Genomic DNA, 21999 nt, shown 5'->3' on the forward strand with positions numbered 1-21999 from the left:
AGAAAATTGAGAATGCGCTAGGTGAAGATCAGTTTGGCTTTAGGAAAAGTAAAGGGACGAGAGAGGCAATTCTGACGTTACGGCTAATAATGGAAGCAAGGGTAAAGAAAAATCAAGACACTTTCATAGGATCTGTCGACCTGGAAAAAGCGTTGGACAATATAAAATGGTGCAAGCTGTTCGAGATTCTGAAAAAAGTAGGGGTAAGCTATAGGGAGAGACGGGTCATATAGGATAGGTACAACAACCAAGAGGGAATAATAAGAGTGGATGATCAAGAACGAAGTGCTCGTATTAAGAAGGGTGTAAGACAAGGCTGTAGCCTTTCGCCCCTACTCTTCAATCTGTACATCGAGGAAGCAATGATGGAAATAAAAGAAAGGTTCAGGAGTGGAATTAAAATACAAGGTGAATGGATATCAATGATACGATTCGCTGATGACATTGCTATCCTGAGTGAAAGTGAAGAAGAATTAATGATCTTCTGAACGGAATGAACAGTCTAATGAGTACACAGTATGGTTTGAGAGTAAATCGGAGAAAGACGAAGGTAATGAGAAGTAGCAGAAATGAGACCAGCGAGAAACTTAACATCAGGATTGATGGTCACGAAGTCAATGAAGTTAAGGAATTCTCCTACCTAGACAGTAAAATAACAAATGACGGACGGAGCAAGGAGGACATCAAAAGCAGACTCGCTATGGCAAAAAAGGCATTTCTGGCCAAGAGAAGTCTACTAATATCAAATACCGGCCTTAATTTGAGGAAGAAATTTCTCAGGATGTACGTCTGGAGTACAGCATTTTATGGTAGTGAAACATGGACTGTGGGAAAACCGGAATGGAAAAGAATCGAAGCATTTGAGATGTGGTGCTATAGACGAATGTTGAAAATTAGGTGGACTGATAAGGTAAGGAATGAGGAGGTTCTACGCAGAATCGGAGAGGAAAGGAATATGTGGAAAACACTGATAAGGAGAAGGGACAGGATGATAGGGCATCTGCTAAGACATGAGGGAATGACTTCCATGGTACTAGAGGGAGCTGTAGAGGGCAAAAACTGTAGAGGAAGACAGAGATTGGAATACGTCAAGCAAATAATTGAGGACGTAGGTTGCAAGTGCTACTCTGAGATGAAGAGGTTAGCACAGGAAAGGAATTCTTGGCGGGCCGCATCAAACCAGTCAGTAGACTGATGACCAAAAAAAAAAATGTTCCAGTCTTTGCTACCGAGATGTCTTCCAGAGCTGCAGAGGGGCTATTAATGAGCAGTTGTGACGAGCATTAGTGCCAGAGCAGCCTTCTGAAGTTGTACGGCAGAGGCCACTTCTGCAGATTTCTACCCCGATTCCTTAATCATTCTCACCGTGTTCCGTGTTCTGTAGCACTTACAGCTTTCAGGCCAGCATTAGTTGGAGGTCTACAGACAGTCCTCATTATTTTCCACTCAGAGAATAGTGAGATAAGAACCCTGTTATCGCAGACACGTGTCCTTCACTCTCCCTCTCGGTGGTGCCCGCATCTCGTGGTCGTGCGGTAGCGTTCTCGCTTCCCACGCCCGGGTTCCCGGGTTCGATTCCCGGCGGGGTCAGGGATTTTCTCTGCCTCATGATGGCTGGGTGTTGTGTGCTGTCCTTAGGTTAGTTAGGTTTAAGTAGTTCTAAGTTCTAGGGGACTTATGACCACAGCAGTTGAGTCCCATAGTGCTCAGAGCCATTCCCTCTCGGTGCACGACACTGTGGCGTTCGAAGCAGCTTCCATGAGAAGCTGATCTTAACTTACTGGTTGCCAGGTAGTCTCTCCTTGCCAACTCGCTTCTTTATTTTTTCCTCATCTTTCCTACCTGGTTGTAATTTAGGGCCGGCCGGCGTGGCTGAGCGGTTCTAGGCGCTACAGTTTGGTACCGCGCGACCGCTACGGTCCCAGGTTCTAATCCTGCCTCGGGCATGGATGTGTGTGATGTCCTTAGGTTAGTTAGGTTTAAGTAGTTCTAAGTTCTAGGGGACTGATGACTTCAGCAGTTAAGTCCCATAGTGCTCAGAGCCATTTTTGTAATTTAGGACGTGGCACTACTTCTGAATTTCGATGACTAAATAACTAAAAGCAGGTCCATGCCAAATGAAATGGGCCATATCTAATTTCCGTAGAAGTGATTTAGTATAGATTCAAGAATCACCTACAAGATAAAGTAACTGGAATTAAAAACACTGTCGGCTCTGTAACATATAAGACGCTGAGTCTCGTCTTTAAACATCGATATGTCTTCGTGGATTGATGTGACACGTGTTTCTCGTTCTGGTTTGCTATACAAAGTACAAAAGGATATAAAAATCTTAATAACAAAGCATAGTGGTTTTGCATAATGTATTCATTAACACCCAAGGAAATAACTTCACTGATTAGTAGAGTGAGCCGAAGTGCTTTATTTCTTCATTACAGACATACAGTATATAGCAGAGAACAAAGCAAGTTGTAGTAACAAATTCAAAGAACAATATAGCGGAAGTATTCCTCAGGCACTTCCCTGCTCCCGTAGATCTGCGATATGAGAGAGACAGACTCCTTCGGCGTCCTGGTTCTGTTAGGGCTGTCGAAATCCACCTCGTATAGTCCGTATTTTACGCTGCAAACAGTGACAAACAGTAAGTCTTTGACATGCATGTATATTAGATCTACTGTCACTTCTGCAATCTTCACTGTAAGGTATATACACACAGTACATAAATCAACAGGAATGTGTGACACAGGGAAAACGAAGATAACGGTTTTCAAGATCTTGTAGTCAGGGTCATAATTACGATTTGTTGCGGAACCGATTGAAGGAAATGTGTGAATTGTTTACAGAGAAATGTGTAGCCTGTGTGCAGTGATTACAACAATTTAAGACGGCAACATCCTGGTATAAGGTCTTGTCGGTGTATGGACCATGTCAAACCGAAGTTAAACTCGAGCTTTCGAAGGTAATCACAAATTCCTTCGTCAGGAGACGTTTGCTGGGAGCAAAGTCAGCCTCCATAATAGTAGCGTTCAGGCTTGCCATTCATCGGATGTTGTTGCCTGGAATTCTGACTTCCGATGGCGAAGCGACGTCACCTGAAGAGCACGACTGTTATTACTGTTGTGGTCTTTAATCCAAAAACAATTTGATGCAGCCCTCCACGCTACTCTATCCTGCGCAAGCCTCTTAATCTCTGAATAACTACTGCAGCCCACATCTGGTTGAACCTCCTTAATGGACTCGTCCCTCTGCAAATGTTCCTCCCTACACTTAGATCTAGAGCCAAACTGACAATTCATCGACGTTAAGAATGCCTTCTTTTATTCAAGTTGTGCCACAGCGGGATTAGCATGCACAGATGCTGCAAATCGATAACATCAGGTGTATATTAGGTAAATATAGTATTAGACTAGTATTACAATCTCTGTGGAGAATTAAGACCTTTATACGTCCTGTCAAAGATAGCCTGGACGTGAAAGTAGCTGGTATGCACAATGTGAACTTGAAAAATCAGCCATTGCAGAAGACAGATTTACGGAAGTGCGTACGTTCAACTTTGTGAATACGAAGATTATCTCTAACGCATCGACCAACTGGGATTTCGTAATAAAAGAAGCGGTAGAAATTCTGATGCGCATCAACAAATTTTACAGAGACGGATTTTACAATGACAGCAGTGCCTGCTAAACGAGCACTAGAGACGAAGCATCTTCAAGGAAATAAAACCAATCAACACCCCTCAAACCTGGCAGTTGGCGAAAGGTGGGGCCAGGTGCTACCTCCCTCATTTACGCACATGAAACCCGCCCTCCAGGTGAAGCTAGAATTCGAAGCACCGGTACCCGACTCACGACAAGCTTTAACGCCACTATAAAGGTGGTGTACATTGCTCGCGACAGTCAGTCACGTCCTGATGACGAAGATGCTGATCTTCATAGAAAGACCGAGTTTTAACTCAGATTTGAAGCGGCCCGCACAGAGAGATAAGATTCTACACAAGTACAGTAATTAGTTTCGTGGGTGATGATGGGAAACAAAGTCTCAAACGTACTGTCTGCTTCATTGGCGGCCACAAGTGTTAGATTGCTGTTTAAGTCAAAATACTGGGCAGGCCTAGGGGCATACAAGAACATGGCGCCCTATGTCTGACAGCGACAAAATGCTTTTCTTGGCTAAAAAAAAAAAGAAAAATGGCTAGTCGTTTTACATGTAGTCTCATACTAGGGCCAACGCACTTCACTGAAGTATTTGAATAAGGAGATTCTAGTACCCCCTTATGCCGCCAGATGGTTTTCGTTGAATACAAATCGTTGTGCACCCACAAAACATGTATGTAGATGTGGCAGAAATTGATCCTCAAAGGATGCAAATCTGGCGCATAGGATGAATGATCCTATAATTTGAACTTATAATCTCTGAATTTTCCAATCATCAAAGAATCTTTTGTGGAGATGGCCACTGTCTTGTCCTAACTAAAACTTTTTGATATCAAAGCCAGGCTTCCTTTCACATTATTACTTATTTTCATCTTATTGGACCGTAACACATGCCTAAATTTCTGCAATTACATTTTTCCTTCTCCGCAGCAAGAAAAAAACATTTTGCATCCCGAAAAACAATGCACATGCCACTGCTGGTTGATGAGAACGACGTTTCCTTCTTCGCTGCATGGACCTATTTTTTTCCACGTTGTTTCATCGGTTTCTCGTTTCATACGGAAATTGACGGACCCGTATTGACAGCACAAAGCAGCAGACTAAATTAGTTTGTTCTTACAATAGTCCAAAAATTGCTCAGACTTCCGTTTTTATCATTCAAGAAGAGTTGTTGCCATCTTGAACCAAGCTGTCTCACAGCAATTACTTATGTAAAATGTGCCATGGTATTTCCCCAGCAAATACTTTCGTGCCATTTCATACACTTTCACGCGACTGACCTCCATTAACACATACAGGCTATTTCTGGACCTGACCGACAAGCTTTCAGGAACGGCAGGCCACGTGACAGGATAATTCAGTGCGCTGGACCGAGCTTCTAACACGGAAAAGTATACAGGCAGAAAAGCTCACCCTGCGTGCAGTGCTGAATTAGTAGTTCTGAGGAAAGAGAGACTGGAAACTATCCCTGTTCTAATGGACAATCAATTGTGGAGAAAGCGCGATGCCATACTCTTCAGCGCTGGCACATGATTGTTAAATTAATTAGAGATTAACAAGCGTTTGAGGCTACCAATGATAGTCCAATATGAAATAATAAACTCTGACTACAGCCTTGATATGCGCATTACGAAAGTGAACGAAAAACAGGGGAAGGAAGCTTGGGATACAACGTCCCGTCGATATCGAAGTCATTAGAGATGGAGAGACGGAGGAGGAATACCAAATAGACATAACCATAAACCCCCTGCCCCCCTTCCGCTGTCCAGTGATCTGAAATACTGGATGAGTATTCTCTTTGTAAACTGCACTCCGTTTTAAGAAAAGGTATTTTTTCACGCATCTCAGTATTTTTGGATATCACGTCGTTGGAAATCCCCTGTAGAAACACTGAGCTAAGCTGACTCTATAGCCACCTATATTTGCGAAAGTGTTGCCCGAGCAGGTTTTTGTGCACAAACTGAGATCTCCACTATGTCTAATAAATGTTTGATGGGATTCATGTCGGGCGATCTCTCTCGAATTTCCCAGAACCAGTCGCGAACACTTGTGCCCCAGTGACATGACGTCTCTGTTTGGAAACATGAAGTCAATGAATGGTTGCAGATGGTCTACAGGTATCCGAACATAGCCATTTACAGTCAATGATCGGTTCAGTTGGAACAGAGGACTCTGTCCATTGGAAGTAAACACAGCCCTCACCGTTATGGAGCGATTACGATCTCGCACACTGCCTTGTTGACAACTTGGGTCCATGGCTTCTTGATGTCTGTGCGACACTCGGAACCAACCGTCAGCTCTTACCAACTGATTCGGGATCCATCCGACCAGGCCATGTTTTTCCAGTCGTCTGGGGCCCAACCGATGTGGTCACAACCCTAGGAGAGGCACTGCAGGCGACGGCGCGCTGTCAGCAAAGGCAGTCGCGTCGGTCATCTGCTGCCGCGACCAAATGTCACCGCGCTGTCCTAACGTACACGCTCGTCGTACGTCCCACATTGACATCTGTGGTTATTTCTCTCCGGCCGCTGTGGACGAGCGGTTCTGGGCGCTTCAGTCCGGAACCGTGCTGCTGCTACGGGCGCAGGTTCGAATCCTGCCTCGGGCATGGATGTGCGTGATGTCCTTAGGTTAGTTAGTTTTAATTAGTTCTTAGAGGACTGATGACCTCAGATGTTGTCCCATAGTGCTCAGAGCCATTTTTGGTTATTTCACCCAGTGTTTCTTGTCTGTTAGCACTGACATCTCTACTCACATTCCGCTGCTGTTGGTCTCTGAGTGAAGGTCGACGACCACTGAGTTGTCCGTGGTGAGGTACTGAGCGGTAACGCCTGATTTTGATTTTCTCGGCACGCTCTTGACGCTGTGGATCTTAGAATGGTGAATTCCGGAATGGAATGTACGATGCTTCTAGCTCCAACTGTCATTCCACGTTGAAAGTTTGTTAATTCCAGTCAAGCGGCTATAATCACATCGGAAACTTTTCACATGAATCAAGTTAGTAATTTCGTCCGGGTGCCGTTTTTCGGTGTAAAAGAGCTCTTTGTGCGAAATTCGACCGGTACTTTAAGTATGAAAACACAAGATAGGTGCCACAGATGAGGTTCTGGCCCTAAGACTGTAGTGTATTGTAACCAAAGTACACTACTGGTCATTAAAATTGCTACACCACGAAGATGACGTGCTACACACGCGAAATTTAACCGACAGAGCATTCACACAAGGCTGGCGCAGGTGGCGATACCTATAACATGCTGACATGAGAAATGTCTCCAGTCGATTTCACACACACAAACAGCAGTTGACCGGAGTTCCCTGGTGAAACGTTGTTGTGATGCCTCGTGTAAGAAAGAGAAATGCGTGCCATCACGTTTCCGACCTTGATAAAGGTCGTGATTGCGGTTTATCGTATCGCGACATTGTTGCTGGATCCCAAAGGCCTCGTATCACTACGAGTCGAGATGACAGGCATCTTATCCGCATGGCTGTAACGGATCGTGCAGCCACGTCTCGATCTCTGAGTCAAGAAATGGGGACGTTTGTAAGACAACAACCATCTGCGCGAACAGTTCGACGACGTTTGCAGCAGCATGGACTACCAGCTCGGAGACCATGGCTGCGGTTACCCTTGACGCTGCATCACAGACAGGAGCGCCTGCGATGGTGTACTTAACGACGAACCTGGGTGCATGAATGGCATAACGCTTTTTTTTCGGATGAATCCAGGTTCTGTTTGCAGCATCATGATGGTCGCATCCGTGTTTGGCGACATCCCGGTGAACGCACATTGGAAGCGTGTATTCGTCATCGCCATACTGGCGTATCACCCAGCGTGATGGTATGGGGTGCCATTGGTTACACGTCTCGGTCATCTCTTGTTCGCATTGACGGCACTTTGAACAGTGGACGTTACATTTCAGATGTGTTACGACCCGCGGCTCTACCCTTAAAACCGAGCGGGGTGGCGCAGTGGTTAGCACACTGGACTCGCATTCGGGAGGACGACGGTTCAATCCCGTCTCCAGCCAACCTGATTTAGGTTTTCCGTGATTTCCCTAAATCGTTTCAGGCAAATGCCGGGATGGTTCCTTTGAAAGGGCACGGCCGATTTCCTTCCCCATCCTTCCCTAACCCGAGCTTGCGCTCCGTCTCTAATGACCTCGTTGTCGACGGGACGTTAAAAAAAAACAACACTAACACTAACACTCTACCCTTAAAAATGGCTCTGAGCACTATGGGACTCAACTGCTGAGGTCATTAGTCCCCTAGAACTTAGAACTAGTTAAACCTAACTAACCTAAGGACATCACAAACATCCATGCCCGAGGCAGGATTCGAACCTGCGACCGTAGCAGTCGCGCGGTTCCGGACTGCGCGCCTAGAACCGCGAGACCACCGCGGCCGGCCTGGCTCTACCCTTCATTCGATCCCTGCGAAACCCTACATTTCAGCAGGATAATGCACGACCGCATGTTGCAGGTCCTGTACGAGTCTTTGTGGATATAGAAAATATTCGACTGCTGCCCTATCCAGCACATTCTCCAGATCCCTCACCTATTGAAAACGTCTGGTCAATGGTGGCCGAGCAACTGTCTCGTCACAATACGCCAGTCACTACTCTTGATGAACTGTGGTACCGTGTTGAAGCTGCATGGGCAGCTGTACCTGTACACGCCATCCAAGCTCTGTTTGACTCAATGCCCAGGCGTATCAAGGCCGTTATTACGGCCAGAGGTGGTTGTTCTGGGTACTGATTTGTCAGGATCTATGCACCCAAATTGCGTAAAAATGTAATCATATGTCAGTTCTAGTATAATATTTTTGTCCAATGATTACCCGTTTATCATCTGCATTTCTTCTTGGTGTAGCAGTTTTAATGGCCATTACACCACACTGGCACTGCAACTGTCACCGCTGCATTGACTACCGCAGGACACCTTCTTCCACAATACAAACTCCTGCTCACGCCTCAGTCCATATCTGTTTCCCATCTAAGCTTGTTTCAGTATTGGGAAAACTCTCCAGTATTGGATAGTACCTTACCAATGAGCGAAATGGAGTTAATGCTGCCTGTATCTGAGATGTATGGGATACATTAATCATATAAAGTTGAAGTACAATATCGTGGACGCACTGCTGTGTCAAGACGGTCGCCGTTTACAATCAAAGGGGCCTGCTTTGAAATGAAGAGCCCTCGGAACTCCTGGTTGTCGGGGCGTATAGAGGCCGACGGTCAAGTTGGTATCCCACCACTGTGAAAGGCGCCTCGAGACATGTTTTCGCTGGTCAGCGGAGCTCAGTTCGAAGTGAGACTATTCTGCTCCTGTCAATGAGATTCCACGCCGAAGGCTGGTCAGGAGACGTCTCGCACAGCGGTGAGGTACCAGTCTGACTGTAGCCTGCCACAAGACCTGACAACCGAGAGTAATGGTGTGCGTTGCCATTTGGTTTCGTAGCAGGACCTCTTTGGTTGTCATCGGCGGCACCCTCACAGCACAGCGGTACGCCGATGATATTCAGCGCCGTGTCTTGTTGCCCTCCATGGCAAACAATCCTGGGTTTCCATTTCAGCAAGATAATTCCTACCCGCACATGGCGAGAGTTTCCTCTGCTCGTCTTTGTGTTCGCGGACCCTACACTGGCCAGCGAAAACGCCACATCTCTACTGAATGGAGAGCAATTGGAGCATTATGGACAGGACTCTCCAACCGCTTCTGGATTTTGATGACCTAACGCGCCAATTGTACGAAATTTGAACGATATTCATCAGGAGGTCATCCAGTCGATTCCAAGCTGAATAACTACTTGCATAAGAGCCAGAAGTGCACCAAAGTGTTTTTGACTTCTTGAGTTTGCGAAGCTCGAGCTCGTGAATAACTCATACAATTTTTATGAAATTTTTAGCATTTGTTTGTCTGTACATCAACATTATACCTACTGATTTCCGTCCCATTTGGATTACTCCTTCGTGGTGCGACGTTCTTATCTTTGTCTTAGATTCTATTTTTGTATTTCAGGGCCTTTTTCTTTCTATGTTCAGTCGTGTAAAACTCATTATGTTTCCACAGTGTATTCCAAATCGGCCTTAGTCTTATAGTTTTCACTGTGCGGTAAAGTGACATTTCCAGGCGCTTACTCAGTTGCCGATGTCTGTGGTGTTCATCCTGTGCCACTATGCCAGCACAACGTCGACCAGGGCTAGTCACTATACAACACGACAGAGCCCTTAGCTTATCTCCACATCACAAAGAAATCCAGTGAAGTCTGCCAGACGATGGTCTGCACAGCTTCGAGGTTACTGGGCTGTTGCAGTTTGCCTAAGAACTGTATATTAGAGGAGCTGACCTGGATTCCAGATTTTGTGTTTCGCTCGCATGCCTATAGTGAAACACGTGTTTATGGTGGAGTCAGCAACGTCAATGAATGAAAGGAAATATGTTCTCTCACAGAACCCAGCTACAGGGAACCGTCACTACCAAAATGAAAATTAACATTAGACGAGATGGTGGAGGAAAGAAGCAAAACGGTATAGATGGCAAAGCTGAAATATTGTTAGCTACAAATTGTTGCACAAGAAGAATACCTAGGTGTTTCAATAAGGGAGCTGCAATAATGAACCCAGGAGAAGTATTAGAATCGGGCTTCTGGTCAGAATGTTTCAGAAGACGTATGACTGCTATAAAAGAATATTTAGAGCTATACTTTGATTCGGCCAAGATGCTGGACGTATAAGTACTTGTGCTTCTGATTAGGAATAATTTCTGAAGAGGTATTGAGAAGAGGAGTTTCTACGAAACCGATAAACAAAATAGAACTAGTAAAAAAATCACATTGCTTTGCTGGTTGTCTCACACTATCCGACCACAAGGACAACATGACCAAATAACCGACCGTTACAAACACATGCAAGCATTTGTTGCTAGCTGGAATCGGGTGCAGTTTGAGATCCAAATTTTGAACCAATCTTGATGTTGTTCGCAGGTGATACAAAAGAAGCAATTGTTTTAGTGTTAGCACTCTGCTGCAGTTGGATACAGTCAGGATTGAGATACATTTACGATAATATAGCATAGTTAAGGAACTGACAATTGGCCTACACAGGAAGAAAAGCGGAACCGTCTGTTAACTTCTAAAGCACCCTTGAGAAGACATTTTACCATGACAACTTTTCCAATCCTTAAATAACTGGTTCGTTGTTTCTTTTTCACCCGTCTGTTGCACCCCATAAGTACACTATCTGAGAAATTCAACTGTTTAATTTTCGAACCTAACCTAACGAAACGATACGTCTCAAATGCTGAGCTGAGAGTAAGCAATGTTCTGTCTGTCCATGGGTTAAGATACTCAGTCACGTTAATTAATGTACTTGTTGTCGTAATGCGTTTTTGGAAGCCTGATTGACTTGTATCGCACTGGTAAATATTAAGATAATCCAGTGTCTGTTCCTGAACATGATACTAAGTCTTTGGCAATGTTGACAATATTCTGATCAGCCAGTGAAAGCATGGTGATTTTCGGTTATTATTATTCGGCGTAGGTCTAATTAAGCATCGTTTCCACTCAAAGGAATATGTGTGGTCAACAAGAGTTAAATAGAACGCCTCTTCAAGAACTGAAATAATTGTTTGGCCCATGGTTTCAACCCAGCTAATTTTCATTTCATCATTTCCTGTCGCCTCTGAAGAGACCCTCATAATGAATAAATCGCTTCAGATCTCTATCTCTTGAACAGGAATAAACAAAATGGAGCAAGAAAATACACAAAGACTCACGTGAAACCACTGCTCCATTCTAGGTTGTCCATGAGACTCCAGGCAGTATAGCCAATCACTGGAACGCCATCGATGTTGACAGCTTGCAGAAGCGCCGTCAAGTAAGACTGCAATCAATATTTAACATATTTAAAGATCTGGCTTTATGGAGATAAGCTCCTAATGTTATCAATATTTGAAAGCAATGATCGGAACTCACCGTAAAGTAATTCATTCTATCTGTGTCATTGAGACCTCCACCATTTGCCAAGCCATTTTCGGTCACAATAATAGGATAACCTGGGTATTCATTGGCAATCCAGTTCAGTAAGTTGCGAAACGCCCAAGGAAATTGCTGGAACAGGAAAAAATTACGATGCATATGTAACATAGGATTGAGTACAAGAACACGGAGGCAAAGTTATCTTAAAAGATCAGAAATGAATGCTCACGACTAGTGAGACATGGCTACAAACTGGTTTCAGAATTGTGGAATCTCTCTTTCCCTTGCCGTCTTGGAAAACTGAATGCAAAATGCAGAGAAAGTTCGTATGTCTCCTGATGACAAATCTTTAGTGAAACCATTGCAAGCCAAAGAACAGACAAACACAGGTATCTTTCAGGGTAGGGTACTGGGTCCAGTTCTGTTCTAAACTCCTACATCAATGGCTATCCAGAAAGTATAGGACACGCTGGAAAAGTTCTCATTGCTGATATCAGTAACATCATACTCAGTGATAAACTCTTGTTAGAGAAAACAAATGTAACTCTCATATATGTTTACGATTGGGTACTATTTAATAAATTGAATCGTTTATTTCGCTTATGGACACTACATAAGTTATTCACATTGTCGTGATTATAAATAGCTATAGTTTTATGTAGAAAGAAGATGTCTACTATATATCCCTGGCCTACGGATCGGCACTTCTCCTGCAGAAGTGCTGTTTCTGCTTTAAATATGTGCACTAGATGTCAGTACAAGAAGCATTCTACAGTAAGCAACTCACCACTAATTTAGTTAGTATTTACTACATGAGGGGCAATACCGCAAAATATACATGGGCGCCAAAAAAATATCTTCATACTCTGAGGAGAAACTTGGTGACTCTGTATTCAAAACGTGCACTCACACCAAGTGCTCTTTTCTCTTGGCAATAATCAGGTTTCTTTTACACATGAACCAATCTCACTGTTGTCAGAAGCTATATGCATGCATGTCAGAAGCTATATGCAAATAATGTCGTTTCCGCTTCACAAAAATGCAACTAGTCCATACGACATACTCCCCCGACAGTCGTGTGCCTGCAGAACACGTTCAACAACAAAAAACGCAGACAACGTCAGTTACTACTTCGTTCGAATTTTATTAGTGGAATTTTTGTGTATTCTGTTTTCTATTACACACTGAGCCAGAACTATCTCCCAGCACATGTTCTCCGCTAACACTGGGGCACTTACTGTCGTACATAATAAGTTTGGATTTTGAATCATACACACTCCTTGCGATGGAAATATACCTGAGAACTTCGGAAGGTAAGTTACACAGTTCGTATCACGCTAAGAGCATTGCGAAATTAGAGTGAGAATTGTCAATACAAGGTAACCTTTCCGGGTTTCCTGCAGATAACTTTGGTGCAGTGTGGATAAAAGGATCATCTCAGTGCCCGACTGAAATGGTGCAACAACTAGAAATGTACTTCAAAGCTGAAGTACGCGTGATAGTGTGGTGTCACCGCCAGACACCACACTTGCTAGGTGGTAGTTTTAAATCGGCCGCGGTCCATTAGTACATGTCGGACCCGCGTGTCGCCACTCTGTGATCGCAGACCGAGCGCCACCACAAGGCAGGTCTCGAGAGACGGACTAGCACTCGCCCCAGTTGTACGGACGACTTTGCTAGCGACTACACTGACGAAGCCTCGCTCATTTGCAGAGCAGATAGTTAGAATAGCCTTCAGCTAAGTCAATGGCTACGACCTAGCAAGGCGCCATTAGTAACATTGCATGTATCTAAAGAGTCTCACTTGTATCGTCAAGAGCGATGTACCACAAGTATGGATTAAAGTTAAGTATTCCAGAAGCTACGTACTTTTCTTTATAGCATTCATTACGTATCCTGTTTCAGACCTCACGCCCATCTGCGTGAGCTTAGCGCGTGCCTTTCGGCTACTTCCGTGGCGTGGCTGTCTTGCTACGCCACAACAGATAGTAACATCCTTGTTGGAAAAAATGGAAATGAGCATATGACATCATTGGCCGGGAGGTTCCCATGCGCGGAAATGCAAGTCTCATTTCATTCGACGCCACATTGGGCAACTCGTGCTCTGGTAATGACGATGAAATGATAATGACGACAACATAACACCCAGTCCACGAGCGGAGAAAATCTCCAACCCGGTCGGGAATCGAACCTGGGCCCGCTTGCATGAGAGGCAACTACGTTACCACCCACCTGAGGGGCCGGACTACTATTGCTGGGGAGACGTCCAAATTGCACGTAGATTCGCCACGATGTTTACGCCGGATCGCTGATTGCCATCAGCTATCGGCTAGTTTATCTTTCCTATTTACGGCTAATGATCTTTCTCAGAGAGGTTAGTGGGCGCACGGGGAGAGTCTTATGAGGGATGTGGAGTAGAGAACCGCGTCTCGAATCTTAACGCGAACGGTCCAGCAGTGAATTCTGCATAGGCGTGGCACTTGTTAGCGTACGGCGTGTGCTTTTAGTGGGAAGTAGTGGCCTGTATGAGGAAGTAAACACGCCCGGCCTTGCAGGAGAGGAAAGAGTACGCCGTACGTCGCTACTTGCAAAGGTTTCAGTACGAGCTGTTGGCACGGTACAACGTGCTAGTTGCAACCCGTAAGGAATTAGGGAATGACGGCCTCGGTGTTTCTGTGAGACGCATGGGCGAGATTCGTTAGAGGCTATCCATTCCGATTTTGCTAGATCAGCATTGAAATCAGCAGCCTGGTGCAATGTTGAGCATTATTATTTGCTTGTGCAGACTACTACGAAAGTGAGTGCCACCTCCTCAAGACTATTCCACTATCGCCAGCTGTTCTAGTTAGTCGTTACGGAATTTGAATTGCCTGACTGTACATCTTGATTTGATCTCTGTGTCGGCTCAATCTACTCCTCCCTATATTAATAAATATTTTATGCTCTGTTTCGTTAAAAACTTCACGGAGAGAGTGTTTGCGATTTGTGTGTACGATTTGTCTGGTGTGTTGGTATCTCACGTGCGTTTGTTTTTACTGTCGGCTGGGGCCCTCGAATTGTATTCAGTAACAAAATGTTTCCTTGCGCTGCCAGCTTATTGACGTAGGGCCAGCATAATTCAGTTAGGTTCTCATTTCTGTTATTATTGTATTTAATTGCCAGTACCGGCCGGTAATTGAATGTTTTAGTCTGTTGTAGAATTGTGGACACTCCCACTCTAAACTAGTGGTTCGCGAGCCGGCTGTAGTGTACCGGCAAAGTCATGTATGAGCGAAAAAGCATCTCCCTCTAATTAAGATTTGGCAAACAAATCTTCAGTTATTTTATTGCCGAATGTAATTATAATCTGTGGAAATTTTGATGTCTACCTATTACAGTGATTCGTTTCTTAAAACTTTTGCTTCTGTTTAAAGTGTCTAAGTGTCTTGTTAATTATTCAGTCAAATATCTTGTTGTTAAATGTAGTATGTTTGAGATAGACGTTCAGGCCTGTTCCAAAATTAACTTTTCAAGTATAAGTTAATTATTGAATTTTTAATCGCACTTCTTAAATTACCCCGTCAGATGTTCAAAAATGGTTCAGATGGCTCTGAACACTATGGGACTTAACATCTGAGGTCTTCAGTCCCATAGAACTTAGAACTACTTAAACCTAAGGACATCACACGCATCCATGCCCGAAGCAGGATTCGAAACTGTGACCGTAGCAGCAGTGCGGTTCTGGACTGAAGCGCCTAGAACCGCTCGGCCACCGCGGCTGGCCCTTCAGGTGTTATTGGGTGTTGTTTGCTGTTCTTTAAAATCAGCCCTTCTGACGTTTGCTTTGGGAATTTGTTGTATTTCCGTCTTAGTTTGTTTCTTATATTAGCTGTGTGGGAAAAAATTTATGTGGCTAGGTTGTTAGCAGTGTTGTTAAAATAATTTATAAATTTTTAAAGACCACTTGCATATGCTGTCAAGGCTAACTTGATGTTAAATAAAGTTTGTGTTACCTACCCATCAACTATGTGCAAATCAACAAAACCCGGCCCAGTCCTTCCTTTTGTTATTTGGACTCCTGGCACCGGTTTCGATACTGTCTGGGTCTATCAATGTTCTTGCCTTATATAGCCCCTATGGAATGTAGCCCCGAGCCGGCGTGAAATGGTGCCAATAATTAAATCAAGGACGCAGGGATGTGGATGTCGCTCATCGGAGGGTACAAACCCTGCATCATACGATCTTTTATTCAAGCTGAAAGGACACCTAGGGGCAAAAAGAATTTCTAACCTTCACACAGAGGTTCTCCAATGGCTTCGTCACCAAGGAGTGGAGTCCTGTCGCCGAGGAACTGAATGATTGGTAGGACGTTCCGACCCTTGTTTACACAAAATCAGTAACTGTGTTGATGAAAAGTGTCGTGTATCTGTGTCACTTATAAGTGTAATTCATCATTCAGTAAAAGTTACTCGGCCTACCATAATAATGTGTGACATACAGGGGACAGGCGAAATAATGCGAATAGTTGTAGAAATGGGATGGCTATGTTTGACCGTCAGCAACACAGGTAAGGCACGTATCGTGCTTGACTATGTGTGTTCAATACGGACTAGGCATCAGTGTAGGTTAGTGCCGACTTCGTATTTGCATTCAGAAACCGAGATGCCGGCCGGGGTGGCCAAGCAGTTATAGGCGCTACAGTCTGGAACCGCACGACCGCTACGGTCGCAGGTTCGAATCCTGCCTCGGGCATGGATGTGTGTGATGTCCTTAGGTTAGTTAGGTTTAAGTAGTTCTACGTTCTAGGGGACTGACGACCTCAGAAGTTAAGTCCCATTGTTCTCAGAGCCATTTGAACCATTTTTGAGACCGAGATCCACGTGCGATGAAAGACCTAACAGAGTTCCAAAGAGGGTAGATGGTGGGCGCCCGATTAGCCCGAGCATCAGAAACCAAGTAAGCCAACTTATCGAACGTTTCAAGAGCAACTTTTTCAACACTCATGAGAGCCTACAATAAATATGGAAAGATATAATCGTGTAAACGTAATAGTGGACGCAAATCAAAACTAAATGACAGAGATAGACGTACGCTAACACGAATTGTGCCAAAACAACACAAAACTACGGCGGCTTAAGTGACTGTAGAGCTCCATAGCCATCTTCGAGGCCCCGTATCTATCGAGTCCATAAAGCTGCTATACCCAAACCATTAGTGACAACAACCAAGGCAAAGAAGCGCATAACATGGTGTCAGGAGCATAAATACTGGACGGTTAATCAGTGGAAAGACGAGTCAACGTCGGGCAGGGCTTACGTCTGGAGAACGCCAAAGGAAGCTTACAACCCTTATTGCTTGATTCCATCGGTTAAGCATGGAGGTGGAATTGTGATGGTGTGGCCAGCCATATCATCGTATTCTGCTGCTCCAATCATTACTCTCAAAGGCCGTGTTACAGATAACTATTATGTGAACATTATAGGTGATCAGGTGCACCCCATGATTCAAATTGCCATATTTCAGGACGATAATGCACCAATTCTCACAGCCAGGACAGTACAATCGTAGTATGAGGAGCATGCAACTCAATTGCTGCGTCTTCTCTGGCCAGCACAGTTCTCGGATTTGAGCATTTTCAAACCCTTGTAGGTAGTATTGGAGCGCAGACTCCGGAGCAGACTTCTGCCTCCCTCGTTACTACAGGAGTTAGAAGAGATTCTGATCGAAGAGTGGCATAACATTCCACTAGAGGCTATACAATCACTGTACACCACTATTCCAAGAAGAATCGCTAATGCATTATGGGCAAAAGGGAGTCCAACCACTTATTGACAAACCATTCCCAAGTACAGGTATTCACATTATTTTGCCTATCCTCTCTACTTGGTGAGGTCCTTCGTACTTGACTATATCAGTAAATAAGAAATGTATGCCCTATAGCTACCATACTGAATTATGTGATATGTCATCAATGCATATTGATGACAAGCAGCGTCTACACAGTAATTGCTGTCGTGTGTAAAGTACTTCAACTGATCTAAATACCACTTTAAATTATTTATCGTCGCGCATTTAGCTGAATACTTAGTGTCAGACTTCCACAGCTAACGTACCCCAACGTTGACACTGACGACGCCGGAATCTCTTCTCTTGGATGGAGATACTCCAGATTCACCTGACGTCACCAAGGTTGTGAAATAATGGTTAACTCCGAAAAAGTCAGACGAACCTGTAACAGAGTTTTGTCGCTGTCAAATGTATACATTACGGAAGAAATAATTACGCAAATAGTATAACGAATTAATCTACGGATGATTACAGAGCCTAAAACATTGCAGTTAATGCTTGTAAATAACAAATAGTTTCAAAACCGTGGAATGAAGCCGCATAAAAAACACATAGGTACAATTCAAATGAAACTTTACTGACGTGGTAAAGTCGTGGGATAGCGGAACGCACATATACAGATGGCAGTACGGTCCAGTACACAACGTATAAAAGTGTAGCTCAATGGCGGCGCTACTTTCTGTACTCAATTGATTCATGTAAAAAGGTTTTCGACGTGACTATGGAAGCACGACAGGACTTAACAGATCTTTACTGCGGGATGGTAGTTGGAGCTAGACGCATGGGGCATTCAGTTTCCTAAATCGTCAGGGAATTCATTATTCTGAGGTCCACAGTGGCAAGAGAGTGTGGAGAATACCAAATTTCAGGCCCTACCTCTCACCACGGTCAGCATAGTGGCCAACGGTCTTCACTTACCAACCGAGAGCAGAGGCGGTTGCGTAGTGTTATCAGTGCTAAAAGATAAGCAACGCTGCGCGAAAAAACCATAGAAAGCAATGTGAGGACAGTCGGCGAAATTTGGCGTTTATAGGCCATGGCGTCAGACGATCGACGCGAGTGTCTTTGCTAACAGCACGATATGGTCTGCAGCGCCTCTCCTGGGGTCTTGATCATATCGGATGGATCATAGACGACTGGAAAACGGTGTCCTGGTGTGACAAGTCCCGATTTCAGTTTGTAAGAGTTGGTGGTAAGGTTTCCGTGTGGCGCAGATTCCACGAAGCAATGGACCCCTGTTGTCAACAAGATACTGTGCAAGCTGCTGGTGGCTCCACAGTATTGTGGGATGATTTTACATGGAATGGTCTGGGTCCTCTGGTCCAACAGAATCAATGATTGACTGTTTATGTTCGGCTGCTTGGCTACCGTTTGCAACCACTCATGGACTTCATTTTGCCAAACAACAATGGAATTTTTATGGATGACAATGCGACATATTACAGGGCCACAATTGTTCGCGATTGATTCGATGAACATTCTGGACAATTCGAGCTATTGATTTCGCCACCCATATCGTTCAACGTGAATCCCATCGAAAATTTATGGGACGTAATCGAGAGGTCAGTTCGTGCACAAAATCCTGCACCGGCAACACCTTCACAATTATGGATGTCTATGGAGGCAGCATGGCTCATTATGTCTGCAGGGGACTTCCAGCGACTTGCTGAGTCCATGCCACGTCGAGTTGGTGCTCTAAGCTGGGCAATCGGAGGTCAGACACGAAATCAGTAGGTATGTCATGGCTTTTGTCACCTTAGTGTAAATGGTTCCAAAGACCTTTTCAAGTTCAAACATTATGATGTAAGTATGCAGGCGCACTGACCACTGGGCTCCACTGGCACAGTGGCTTTGTGAAACTGCACCGACTCCTCAATTCCAATTTCCATTCACGCCTCAGCCCACTTGGTTTTCTTCCTGAGCTTGAGCAGCACTGCAGGTACTCTTCAACTGTATTGCAATAGCACCTCACCATCGAACGAAACGGGGGACCCTGCCCGAAACCCAGGCATATCTACTTTAATGAGATGAAACTTTATGGCTCCAGCAAGCTTTGCTACTCTTAAACTATGATGTGTACAAGCAGCCTGAAGCGACGAATGAAAATTTGTGCGAAGGATTCGAACGAAGGTCCCTGTTCACTAGGCAGATGCGCTAACCGCGACTCCACCCTGGCACGATGACTTTCCAAGTGCACTAGCATGCCCCCCTTCTTAACCCATTCATTCCTTGCTTCAGTCTGCATGCATACGTTATAGACGTTTGAGACCTGAAAAGGTCTCTGGAACCATGTAGTGCAATTGGTTAAAGCACCTATGTCTGAGTTTTAGGCAGGATCCGCGTTTCGTTCATCTACATCTACGTTTATACTTCGCAAGCCACCCAACCGTGTGTGGCGGAGGGCACTTTACGTGCCACTGTCATTACCTCCCTTTCCTGTTCCAGTCGCGTCTGGTTCGCAGGAAGAACAACTGCCGGAAAGCCTCCGTGCGCGCTCGAATCTCTCTAATTTGTCATTCGTGATCTCCTCGGGAGGTATAAGTAGAGGGAAGCAATATATTCGATACCTCATCCAGAAACGCACCCTCTCGAAACCTGGACAGCAAGCTACAAAGCCATGCAGAGTCTGCCACTTGAGTTTGCTAAACATATCCGTAACGCTATCACGCTTACCAGATAACCCTGTGACGAAACGCGCCGCTCTTCTTTCGATCTTCTCTATCTCCTCTGTCAACCCGACCTAGCGTGGATCCCACACTGATGAGCAATACTCAAGTATACGTCGAACGAGTGGTTTGTAAGCCACCTCCTTTGTTGATGGACTACATTTTCTAAGGACTCTCCCAATGAATCTCAACCTGGCACCCGCCTTACCAACAATTAATTTTATATGATCATTCCACTTCAAAATCGTTCCGTACGCATACTCCCAGATATTTTAGATAAGTAACAGCTACTAGTGTTTGTTCTGCTATCATATAATCATACAATAAAGGATCCTTCTTTCTATGTATTCGCAATACATTACATTTGTCTATGTTAAGGGTCAGTCGCCACTCCCTGCACCAAGTGCCTATCCGCTGCAAATCTTCCTGCATTTCGCTGCAATTTTCTAATGCTGCAACTTCTCTGTATACTACAGCATCATCCGCGAAAAACCGCATGGAACTTCCGACACTATCTACTACGTAATTTATGTATATTGTGAAAAGCAATGGCTCCTTAACACTCCCCTGTGGCACGACAGAGGTTACTTCAACGTCTGTAGACGTCTCTCCATTGAGAACAACATGCTGTGTTTTGTTTGCTAAAAACTCTCCACCTAAGACTATAACATACTGAGGAAATTTATGTGAAATTTATTCCAGATTTTCTCTCAGTTGTTTTGCCACTAATGCTGCTGAGTCGGGAGGTCGGTAAAAGGAGCCAATTATTAACCTAGCTCGGTTGTTGAGTGTAACCTCCACCCATAATAATTCACGGGAACTATCCACTTCTATTTCACTACAGGATAAACTACTACTAACAGCGACGAACACGCCACCACCGATTGCATGCAATCTATCCTTTCTAAACACCGTCTGTACCTTTGTAAAAATTTCGACAGAATTTATCTCTGGCTTCAGCCAGCTTGCCGTACCTATAACGATTTCAGCTTCGGTGCTTCCTGTCAGCGCTTGAAGTTCCGGTACTTTACCAATGCAGCTTCGACAGTTTACAATTACAATACCGATTGCTGCTTGGTACCCGCATGTCCTAACTTTGCCCCACACCCTTTGAGGCTGTTTCCCTTTCTGTATTTGCCCGAGGCCATCTAACCTAAAAAACCGCCCAGTCCACGCCACACAACCCCTGCTACCAATGTAGCCGCTTGCTGGGTGTAGTGGACTCCTGACCTATCCAGCGGAACCCGAAACCCCACCACCCTATGGTGCAAATCGAGGAATCTGCAGCCCGCACGGTCGCAGAACCGTCTCAGCCTCTGATTCAGACCCTCCACCCGGCTCTGTACCAAAGGTCCGCAGTCAGTCCTGTCGACGATGCTGCAGATGGTGAGCTCTGCTTTCATCCCGCTAGCGAGACTGGCAGTCTTCACCAAATCAGATAGCCGCCGGAAGCCAGAGAAGATTTCCTCCGATCCATAGCGACACACATCATTGGTGCCGACATGAGCGAGCACCTGCAGATGGGTGCACCCTGTACCCTTCATGGCATCCGGAAGGACCCTTTCCACATCTGGAATGACTCCCACCGGTATGCACACGGGGTGCACATTGGTTTTCTTCCCCTCTCTTGCTGCCATATCCCTAAGGGGCCCCATTACGCGCCTGACGTTGGAGCTCCCAACTACAAGTAAGTCCACCCTCTGCGACCGCCCGGATCTTGCAGACTGAGGGGCAACCTCTGGAACAGGACAAGCAGCCATGTCCGGCCGAAGATCAGTATCAGCCTGAGACAGAGCCTGAAACCGGTTCGTCAGACAAACTGGAGAGGCCTTCCGTTCAGCCCTCTGGAATGTCTTTCGCCCCCTGTCACACCTCGAGAC

The 21999-nt window shown here is 45.0% G+C and overlaps 1 protein-coding gene across 1 annotated transcript in view; it reads right to left on the reverse strand.

Annotated features, from left to right (window-relative positions):
- Positions 1-2483: 2483 nt before the first annotated feature.
- LOC126413217 (myrosinase 1-like) overlaps positions 2484-21999 on the reverse strand; it is a 63987-nt gene continuing 44471 nt past the window's right edge. Inside the window, exons 8-11 of the mRNA XM_050083113.1 lie at positions 17720-17835; positions 11625-11759; positions 11426-11532; positions 2484-2622 (exon numbers count right to left, since the gene is read on the reverse strand). Of these exons, the coding sequence (XP_049939070.1) occupies positions 2484-2622; positions 11426-11532; positions 11625-11759; positions 17720-17835 (497 nt within the window). The remainder of the gene's footprint in view (positions 2623-11425; positions 11533-11624; positions 11760-17719; positions 17836-21999) is intronic.

This window comes from Schistocerca serialis, chromosome 7 (assembly GCF_023864345.2).
Source record: "Schistocerca serialis cubense isolate TAMUIC-IGC-003099 chromosome 7, iqSchSeri2.2, whole genome shotgun sequence".
NCBI classification, from domain to species: Eukaryota; Metazoa; Arthropoda; class Insecta; order Orthoptera; family Acrididae; genus Schistocerca; species Schistocerca serialis.